The sequence below is a fragment of the Periplaneta americana genome, chromosome 1, assembly GCF_040183065.1.
Source record: "Periplaneta americana isolate PAMFEO1 chromosome 1, P.americana_PAMFEO1_priV1, whole genome shotgun sequence".
Lineage (NCBI taxonomy): Eukaryota > Metazoa > Arthropoda > Insecta > Blattodea > Blattidae > Periplaneta > Periplaneta americana.
The window spans coordinates 42,122,358-42,134,086 of record NC_091117.1 but is presented as its reverse complement, the minus strand read 5'-3'; the positions used below and the strand labels follow the sequence as shown (position 1 = coordinate 42,134,086).

General features: G+C 34.2%; 1 protein-coding gene across 2 annotated transcripts in view; it reads right to left on the bottom strand.

The window, feature by feature from the left end:
* Positions 1-7,256: 7,256 nt before the first annotated feature.
* LOC138694904 (peptidoglycan-recognition protein SB2-like) overlaps positions 7,257-11,729 on the bottom strand; it is a 33,747-nt gene continuing 29,274 nt past the window's right edge. For both annotated transcript variants that reach the window (XM_069819090.1, XM_069819100.1), the window contains one exon: positions 7,257-8,279. In XM_069819090.1, coding sequence (XP_069675191.1) covers positions 8,035-8,279 — 245 coding nt within the window. In that variant the 3' untranslated portion in view covers positions 7,257-8,034. The remainder of the gene's footprint in view (positions 8,280-11,729) is intronic.

The window sequence follows — 11,729 nt, the reverse complement described above, 5'->3', positions numbered from 1 at the left end:
TTTAATGGGTTATTTTACGACGCTGTATCAACATCTAGGTTATTTAGCATCTGAATGAAATGAAAGTGATGATGCCAGTGAAATGAGTCCGGGGTCCAGCACCGAAAGTTACCCAGCATTTGCTCGTATTGGGTTGAGGGAAAACCGCGGAAAAAAACCTCAACCAGGTAACTTGCCCCGACCAGTATTCGAACCCGGGCCACCTGGTTTCGTGGCCAGACGCGCTGACTGTTACTCCACAGGTGTGGACTTTTAGAAAGGAACTAAGTCAAAATATGCGATTTTTATTTTAACTGATGAAATTATTAATACTTTCAATGCGCACTAATTGGTGGAGAGAAACACTTAGTCAAACCTCTCCCTGTATCTTTAACATCAAGTTGATATTTATATACGGCGCTGATAAACTGGTATTTATTCATAAAATAAGTTTCTTTTGCTCTTCAGAAAAGTAGCATATTTTGACTTAGTTCCTTTCTAAAAAGTGCGATTCAATTATTATTATGATCAAGATGCAAAACAAGCAACTCAGTGCGACCTAATGTTGAGCTGTATTGAATGAGGATAATAATAATGTTACGTATGGTATTCTCTTTCTAGGATTTTATCCCCCCCTTCATCAGAAATCTTAATTCGCACCCTGCTTGAAACAAATATGACAAAACGCTATATAACTGGACTGTTGCTACCACAAAAATTCTGATATCGGAGTGTGTATGAAATTAAATGTCATAAATAAATAATTTGTAATAATAATATTTTATAATAATTTATATAACTTTTCGAGTCCTTGGATTGTAGCTCTTTCAATATTGAACTAATTGTAGCTAAATAAGCATAATACTGTTCTTCATTCATGGTGTTATAAAATTAACACCTAAATATTAGTATCAACAAATCCTGAGAACATGTGTTAACTGTTGTGGAACAAGTGTTAGGTGAGCTTTTGTTCCTAATTTTATGTTATCTTTGATAAAAATATTTTATAAAATATTTTATGTAGTGTAATATACCCCAAGTTCCATCTTTTATCAAAGATCTTAGATAAAATATTTTATCATATTCTTTGTCAAAGAACTGTGAGAATGTAATAGCAGGCTAACTCAGGAACTCAAAACTTCTCCTCTGAATACAGTACTTAATTTAAGAAATAAGTTTTCATTGTAGAAGACTTATGTAAAAACTTGGAACGGTATTTAGTACTGAAGCATATCTTTAATGATGTGTAAAAAGATATACTGATTTAGTTACATAAAATGAAAATTCAGTTCTACTACTATCCTCGTAAGCATAAAGTAGCATAAAGTAGATTATATTTAAAAGTTTAATTGGAGTTTGAAATGAGTTTAATTCATTTCTTATTATTAGAATGGACTAGCAATTTTACAGAAATAACAATTCATTTAATACAATCATTTTAAAAATTGTATATCCATTTCTTAAGATACTGAATACTAGTAACACATGTTATATGTTGACCTAGTACTATTTTTATGTTAAAATTATACTGTATGCATGTATTATCCTTGTCTTAACTTGTTACGCATGCACCCACGCATAGCTGACCAGACGTCAAACCACCGACACATAGCAGCATAGCAACATACATCTATGATTTTCACATCAATCTATTGACCAAAATCGAATGAAATGCTTTAATAATACACATCGTTAATAATTATAGACATGTTAGTGATATAAACAGTACTCCGTTTTAGTTCGTTGTTAAAATCAAGATCAACAAAAGCAGCCCCATCTAACGATGTTAAAAACTGGCACACATAGCCAACAAGTGCTTACAGTGTTTAAAGTGTCCTAAAATGTTTTTTTATATTTTATATTCTTCTGATTATTATATCACTTTTAAACAATTTTAAATTTTAAATTGTACTACATGGACTGCAAAGAATTTTAATTTAATTTAATGTAACATGTGTATTGTAAACCAAATTAGATTAAGTTAGGGCAATTCACTTTAGCAAGATCCGAAAATCATAATAAGTTCCATACCATCAGGCAAGGTTTTCATCATAAACGTTTATTTAATACTCTACATCTGAAGATGATACACATGTATCGAAAACGTTAATGTAAATTATTAACTTTTTAAGATAAGCAAAGGTGGCACAGTAAATAAATAAATATAGTCAAACCTAAAAATCCGTTCCTTACTCATGATGCTTGCTTTGCTCAGTGGATACCTTGTCTCGCAGTAGTGCGGGGTGGATGCGAGGCTGCTTCACATGAGCTAATTCCAGTTGGGTTTTGGATATGATCAGTGATGCCTCGCAGTGATAAACTCACCCCAGGTGGACTGTTTGTTGGTGAAGATATGCAAAGTGCAAACTGATGTTACTGCCTAAATTGCCCCGCATTAACTCGTGGCTCATGCTACTTTGAGTTCTTGCCTCTCTACCAACAGAAACAAAACCACAAGGCAAACAATAAGCGAGGTTGCCACACCCTCCCTTCGTGGATTGACTTTAGGTTGATGTTCATGTTATTCAATTCAGTATAGTATAATTCAAAACCAAAGAAGCTGATGCTGTTAGAAGTCCATTCTAGTATACCAGTATTAAGGGGAGAGGATGGTACTTTTTAAAACTGTTGTTGTTATCTAATGCCGGGCTTTGGCAACGAAGCTATTAGCGTTCTTGCTCTCCAATATTTCTCTGTGGTGGATCCATCAGGTAGAACTTCACAGGTTATGAGATGATCTTCAGTCATTTCTTCTTCTTTGTTGCATAGAGGGCAATTTGGATTTGTGTAAATTTGAATTTTATTCAAGTGTTTGGCCAAATAATCGTGTTCTGTAAGCAGTCTGAATTTTGCTACTGCAGATTTACCTGGGATTTCTGGAATCATTTCTGGTTTTTTTATTAAAATGCTCCATTTTTTATCTTTGGCTTTGGTACATAGTGCTTGGTTTTGCTTGATTTTATATTTATTTTTAATTAGTCTTTTGATGGATGTAAAAGGTAGGCTTGTATTTGTATTCTGAATTAAATTGGATCTTTTTTGGCAAGAAAGTCAGCAGTTTCATTTCCAGCAATTCCGCAATGTGCAGGTATCCATTGCAATTGAATTCTTTTCTGTAGTTTTTGAAGTTGTTGGATCATTTTGTGACATTCTTTAATTTGGATTGACATCATTTTATATGAATTTATTGCATATAATGCTGCTTTAGAATCAGAGAGAATGACAGCATTTTGAAATTTATCTATTCTGTATAGTAGGTGTTGGAGCGAGATATGAATAGCCATTAAACTTTTAAAACTTTTTTTCCTATTTGGTGTAAAATATTAATTTTTGTATATAGAGAGCTCATGGCTATAGCAACTCAACCAAATATAAGTATTTTGAAAAAATTATTTGGGAGCCAGATTTAAAAAAAAAAAAACAACAAAAAACAAAAATGTACCCAATGCAGGATTTTACTAAACTTGATATATCCAAGCCATTTTTAAAGATAAATTCAAACAGTTTGTTACAATTTACTTGTAAAAGCATGCTCTGCAAACTGTCTGTAACAGAATTTTGATATTAGTCCCTACATTTGTAAAATAAACAATTAAAATTTAATAAAACTTTATTTTCTTTCTTTCAAACAGACATACTTATTTTTAAAATGAAATCAATTAGGAAAATTATGTTACAGAGAAAAGTTTCCTAGTTGTCTAGAGAATGTGTGTTTTAAATTTCATGTATATATCTTTAATAGTTAAAAAATTATGTCAATTTTTGTGTAGCAATGTAGCAAAAAAATTAAGTTCCAGAAACAGCAATCAAAGGGGCTATGATTTAATAATCCAGAGCGCAGGAACTTTAAAAATGGCGTCTCAACATCCAGTAAGGGCACAGATACCCCACAAAATGTTATACAATCTATTCCACACACATCACAGAGTATTTTAAAGAAAAATTTGGTTTTGAAAAAAATGAAGTTTCAGAAACAACAAACACAAAGAGCAGTATGATTTAAAAATCCAGAGCGCAAGAAGTTCAAAAATGGTGTCTTAACATCCCATAAGGGCACAGATACCCACAAAATATTATACAATGTATTCTACACATATCACAGAGTATTTTAAGGAAAAAAATTTATTTTTTGAAAATTTACTCATTCTTCATAAAAAAAATACCATCCTCTTCCCTTAAAGGGAAAGTTTCTAGTTCAACATTATGTCCACATTTCTTACAGATTTTTGCTTCTTTTTCAATTGATTGTAACTTTCCTTCATTTTTTAGGGGCCAAAAGACTAAAAGTAGTTTTAGTTTTGTGAAGTTTGAACTTCCTTGCATCTTATTAGTCATTAAAAGTACCTATTAGGCCTACATTAACTTATGTATTTTATGTATTAGGCCTATATACAGAATATTTCAGGAGGAATAGTATTTGAATAGTAAATATTTTAGCAGGTGGTAGTATAGACCAATTCGAATAAAAAAATTCCATATAAATGTGTCCAATCTTTATTGGGTACAGAGATACAGCTGTTAGAATGTAACCCAAGAAGGTGTTAAGCAAAGGCAAATGATTACATTCAATGCACTTTCGTTTCGTGTGTTTCTACACCGGTTGCTATGGGCTTATTTTTTATCGATTGTCATTTTTGCTTTGAAGGTCAAGTTGTGAAGTTGTATTTTAGTTTACATAATTGAATTTTTCAACTGTAATTGTGATTTGTTGGCCAATTGTACTGTATCGTTTAAGCATGCTGCACGTATTTACAAATGCTGAATATGCCGATATGGTATTTATGTACGGGTTTTGTAATGGAAATGCTGTTGCTGCTTGCAGAGAATACAGTAGATGATTTTCTAACCGCAGAGTTCCAGATTCAAGAGTGTTTACTCGTGTTTTCACTAACCTGCATGAGACTGGCGCAGTATCCAGCAGTCATATTTCATCTGAACGTGTAAATGAACAGAATGTAGATGAAGTAGAAGATTATTCAGTTGGTAGAATGTAGTCCTGCAACAAGCACATGCAGAATTTCTGCATGTATTGGTGTTCCACATACAAGAGTATGGCGGACATTACGTATGCATGGGTTCTATCCTTGTCATTTACAGTGGATTCAACACCTTCGAGCAGGAGATGAAGGTGGATGATTGGAATTTTGTCATTTGCTATTTGTAAATCACCGAATAACCCCATTCTTACTCTTCACTAATGAAGCCACTTTCACTCGTGACGGTATCAATAACACTCATAACTCACATCAGTGGTCTGGAGAAAACCCACATGCCATTGTGGACACGCATTTTCAAGAAGGCTTCTCTGTAAATGTGTGGTGGGTATAATAGACAATCAGTTGCTTGGGCCTGCTGTGTTACCGCATCGTCTTACAGGGCCCCGTTATCTAGACTTTCTTCAAAACGAGCTTCCAGCAGTATTGGAAGAGGTTCCTTTGGCTATAAGGATGGGTATGTTCTTCCAGCATGACGGAGCCCTTGCACATTCTAGTCGTCAGGTGATACATCATCTAAACCTAACATTCCCAGGAAGATGGATCAGCAGATATGGTCACGTTTCTTGGCCACCAAGGTCCCCGGACCTTACTCCTTTAGATTTTTGCCTGTGGGGATGGTTGAAAGGCGAAGTCTACAAAGAAAAAGTAAACACAAGAGCCGATTTAATCATTCGGATTATGAATAATGCTGCCCTCATAAAAAACGCCAAGACATCAGAAGAGCTACACATGGTGTTGTCTAGAGAAGTCGAAAGTGCATTGAAATCGGTGGTGAAATTTATGAAAATCAACTTTGAACATAATCATTTTGCCTTTGCTTAACACCTTCTTGGGTTACATTCTAACAGCTGTATCTCTGTACCCAATAAAAATTGGACACATGTTATATGGAATTTTCTAACAGCTGTATCTCTGAACCCAAGCACATACGGAATTTTATACGGAATTTTTTATTCGAATTCGTCTATACTACCACTCCTAAAATATTTACTATTTCTCTAAAACACTCTGTATATTGAAAATGCATAATTTGTAAATAATGAAAACTGTAGTATTTAAAAATTTATATATGATTTGACAAATAAATCTATGTAATACATATTGTACCTATTTATGCTTTACTATGTACCTCTCCACCTTTTCCAAAAGTTCGATGTTTCGAATGTATGTACTTTTCGAAGAAGGAATGAACCTAGGAAAGATTGTAACATATTAGGTTAACAATACCGGAGGTGACTCAGGATGAACTAATCTGCCATCCGTTTCCATTTTCAAAGCTCGTTTACCTCCCTGTTCGTTTATCAACATCTTAAAATCCACGCTGGACAATACCCCTCTCATCCCCTCGCCCCGAAGAGATACCCAAGATCAAGTCAGTCTCCATAAGTAGTATGGTCGCTTACTTTGGCAAGCCAACGATGAGGCTCCTACAAACGATTGTAGTTGGATGAGAAACTTACTACAGCTGATCATACTAATCGTGTACTTACTTGTTAGACCACAATAATTTAACTTGTATTTTAAACCAAAATATCCGTAAATTTTTTGAAGTGTAACGCAAACTTGCTAAGGAGCCGCGCCTGTTAATTGTTATTCGTCTCGAAGTTATTAACTTACAATTTCATTTCAGAGTAGATTCTTGTTTTGTATGTTCAGTCAGCAGTCCGAAGGCTGGTTCGAACTTCATACTGACGCCAATAAGACATCACTTATCAGGCAATTCAGCCAGGAGATAATTGGTTCGGTGGGCAGTTCCTTTCCCCTTCCATTGCATATATCGCTGGCTAGTAACATGTTACACTAATCAGACTTCAGATGTATACAAACATCTTCCTCTGACACATATAAAATAGATGTATCAGCCAGACGCTCAATTAGTGATTTGTACAAGAAATGTTTATTTAAAGCTTTGAACTGGATAGTAGGCATTTAATTTTACTTTTTACACTTCAAATTTGTACAAAATTTATAACAAACAAACATATAAATAAATAGATGGATAAACAGAAAAATAAATATATAAATGGATAGATAGACGAATGGATAGACAGACAGATAAAGAAACAAGTTTTTGTGTGTGTGTGTGTGTTTTTTTTTTCTGTATATATATATATATATATATATATATATATATATATATATATATATATATATACACACACACACACACTACACCCTCTCCCCCCCTTTTCCTAAAGAATATCTTTTAGCTTGAGGCAGAGACTTGAGCTTTACACTTTTTGTTAATAAGATGTGAAGCGAGTTAAAAATCTTGTAAAATCCGTGACTGAACCTTTTCTTTATTTTCTGCAATAATAATACATTTTATTCAACACCTTTTTTTTTCTGTAAAATGATATAGTACTTTTAAATTGATTCTAATAATAAAAGTTGACAAAAGTCATTTCATTTTCAATATATAGATTTTGAAAATAGTAAAAATGTAACATCCGTAACAACTTAAATGACTGTAAAATACTTGTTGAAGCAATTTATTTAATTTGCAGATGTTTCTTAAAAACAATCATTTTTAAAAATAGACTGCTTTATTGATCGGTTATGATTGTTGTCATCCACATTTGGTAGGACAATTTTATTGACAATCTGCGCAGAAAGTTTAAAGTGTTAAAAAATACTTTTCACACTAGTGTTAAAAGTATTTTCCCCTACTGTATAATAATAAAGATTTAACACGCTTGTCTAGCGTCGAAAGATCTACTTCATTGATGTCATTGCGCCTGCACTGCGTGCTCCAAAGAACCCGTACAACATTTCCTTAAGAGCGGTGATTGTATTTTATCTTGCCGAAATGTGAACCTTGTTGAATTTGTATTACCTGTAGAATGAGCACGTAATACAGGCGCTATGACATACCTATATACTTCAAGAAATAGCTGTCTGAAAATGAATATTTCACACATGAACTGCACACATGTTAGTGAAATGAAATTCGTTGGGTTTGGTTTTATCTTGGTAACTTCTGCCGTGTGTACAGGGTACAGAGGCAGGTGACACAGCTGTCAGTTAACGTTGATCACGAGAGAACTCTCCTGAATTATCAGTGAATGAAGTCTGAGGTTCGACTCTTGGCTGGTCTGCAGGTGCTCATGTAACAATCCTTCCAATGGGGCCAAGTCTTTATTATGTTGAACAAGGCATCCCCTGGGCTGTCTGTGTCCGTCACCTGTCGATGTCCGACCAACTTGTAATCCGAGGGCAATTTATTGTTCTTCAGTGACACGTCAATGAGAGCCTGTGCTTCTTCCAGTTGTTGATTGGGAGGCGCCACGTTGCTAAATTTACCTGAAATGGACATTGGATTAATGTAGTCAACTCTAGATATATTGAACTCGGTTATAGTGAACATTCGGCTATAGTGAACCTAAATCGTCGGTCCCGACCCGCATACATTAAAAAGTACATTAATATTTCCGTTTATACTGTCATCCTCTGAGGAGTTTAGTGCTGAGAGGAATGCGGTTCCGACTAGTCTAGCGCGGTACTGGAGTGGGAGGTGACAGTGGCAGTCTGGAAGGAAGTACAATCATACTGAAAACATTCGCCCAGTTTACGAGAACAGTATGCCTATTAGTTTTCTAACGTATTTTCTGGCGAGATAGAGATACAACCATTCGTACTTACGTGTTCAAAGAAGGAAAATATTGTAGAAAATTTTATTAATTAATTTATTACTTATTTATTAATTTATTTATACTTGTGTATTATTTATTTTGGTGAAGTTAAGGCCATCACACCACCAGAAATACAAATACAATAAAATAAATAAAAAGAAATATCATAATACAACTACAATAATATAAATAAAAAGAAGAATCATGCTATAAAATTTAGTGGTTAGTAGAATTGAATTAAATTTGTAAAGTAATCAATTTAAATATACTGTATTGCTGAACTCACTTGAGAAGTATAACTACTTGATTTTGTATTTTAAGATATCACCAACAAATGCTTTTCGCATGACATTATAGGAATCTGTTTTTCACGATACCAATCAAATATTCTAAAATTCCAATAGAAAGCCAAAAATTTTCCACAGCATGTTTCCTTACAAATGATTTGTAACCGTGAAATATTTAATGAGTAATTCATATAATATTAACATAGCTAACATCTGGGAGAAGACTGAAGACTGCATATTTTTGGACGATTAATACTTCCCACTCCGCTCGGCTCGGCTTGGCTGTAGCAACAAAAGAATCTACCTGCAACCCCCCGCACCGATGGCAAGAATACCTCAGGTCCCAGCGCTAAACTTGTCGGAGGAAGACAGTAGTGAACCCTCGCTTCGGTTATAGTGAACCTTGTATCCTGACAAATTTTTATTTGAAGTCCGACCTTCTTGTATAAAATTGGAAGAATGTGTTGAGAACAACATTCCAAGTTTCTTACTCCTTTAGTCAAAGGACAAAGGTAGGATTAGTGATTCCTAGACAATGAGCTGTGTTGTAAATCCAGGCAACACGTGACGACCTGCCTCACTCCATCGTCGAAGGGTTGACATTCTGTTCTCAGGCACTCTACTCTACTGTTATTTCTAATCCTCCACCGTCAAAGAGTTGCCTTTTCTTCTTAGATACATATCCAATATGGCAGATAGCATCGAAACCATAGACAAATCGAAACAACTGAAAATGAAATTACCTTCTTTTATTAAAAGGGGACGGACATTATGTCCAGAGCATAAATGAATGTAAGATTTCAATGGCATTCAAACTCCATCAACCTTCTCCCAGTTTCCATTAAGTGACCCGGGAAATTCCAAGGCTGAGTACGCAGTCACACCATAACAGCGTTTGTCATTTCTACCTGATCTAGCGTTCCAACAGTGAATGTACTGTATAAAAATGTCGAAGCGTAAAGTGTTTTCTTTGGAAGATAAGGTGGATATTATAAGTGACATTGAACGTGTTCTTTCGCAAGCGGACGTGGGCCGACAGCATAGTTTAAGTAAATCAACTGTGAGTAACAGTATACAGTGTAATCCATTTCACAAAAATGAAATATTTTATTTTCTTGTTCACAATTTCATTCATTTCTGCCATTTAAGGTTAGGGGAGAGACACTTCGGATATAGTGAACCTCGGATATAGTGAACGAAATATGCAAGTCCGCAGAGGTTCACTATATCCGGAGTTGATTGTATATCTGTACAACTATTTTGTTGAACTACTCGTATAAGACCATTCAAAAGTCGCTTAAAAATTTAAAGCGTTATAAATATATGGTGGAAGTGATACAACTGTGCAGCAGGCTGAAGAGGTAAAGGGGAATACATTATTTATTTATTTTATTTATGTATTCATATTGCACTTATTCGAATTCACAGTGCTCGCTCACGTAGTACCGGTATTACATGTGGGCGTTGCAAACAATCTTCGTTATGCCTCGTAGAACTACTGTGTCTTAGTTGTTCCTGAGACGACGTAGTTGTTTGCTTTCTTAGTTACTTTGTGTTGCAGTCGATGAGTAACTTACATCCTGGGCTAGGGACCACAGAATTTCGCATTAATTTCGAAAGAAAAAATCGTGATAAAATATTTTCCGCGTTTTATCGCCAATTACTTGTAAAATAATTACAATAATTTCACATAAATTGGAAAGGGATTGTTACGTGAAAAATGATACTACATTACGTATTACACGTCAAAATGATGATACGAAGCGTTTCAAATATTAATTTCATTCTACATATTAAAATTAAACGCAACTTTATAACACTGAGGGAAAAAAAAACATTATTTAGGCCTAAATTATGTAACATCTGCTGTTTATATTTGTAGAATGAAAGCATAGCAGAAGTCACGATATGAAGAGTCCACTGCAAGAATGATGGATGTCATTTGGAATACATTTTTCAGGAGAAGCAATTGAAAGTTTGAAATGCTTAGTGCTCAAAGCTTAACTGTGATTTTACGATCATTACTGGACAGTGAATATCAGTGTTAATGCCATATAACTCTCTATGTACATCTATATGTCTTACGCTATGCATTGACAGTCTTGGTTCATTTTCGACAAGAAAGTGAAATCCATCATTCTTGCAGTGGACTCTTCATATCATTTTCTTTCATTCTGCGCCTACCGTCACTAACATTTAAATTTATTATACTTTGATAAATACCTTTCTGCGTCAACAGATGCACAAGAAACCAAGACACATTTCAACACAGAAGGTGTAAATTCAGGGTAATTCAACATGAGAGCTCGTAATACCTCAATCACGTCAACTTTAACATTGAAAGTGTTGGATGATTATTTCAAAACTTTTTCTTTCAAAGTAAGAAATGCTACACTGCAATCAGTACGTTTCATATCCTTGAAGTAACTCAATGTTTTAACCCTTTCTGTGAGTGCATTAACATCATTAACATTTATCTGTACTATACTTGCTGGGTTGAATAATTAATTTAAATTTACAAATAATGAATATGAATCATGTAACTCGCATTTTTCAATTTTCTGTATAACCAGTTTACTGACATGCTTAAATTATTCTTATACTGTATTTCAGTCTTTAAGTTCAAACTGAAATAATTAATTTGGCTACTGATTCCTCTACATTACCAGAAATTCATTCTGCACTTCAAGTCATTACGCGAAAATCTGCGATCTCTACCTACCATTCTCCATTGCCGACCCTGACTCTACTCACGCGCAAGTAAAGAAACTCTTGCCTATAGTAAATGATAAATAAATATAAATATAAATATATATATATATATATATATATAT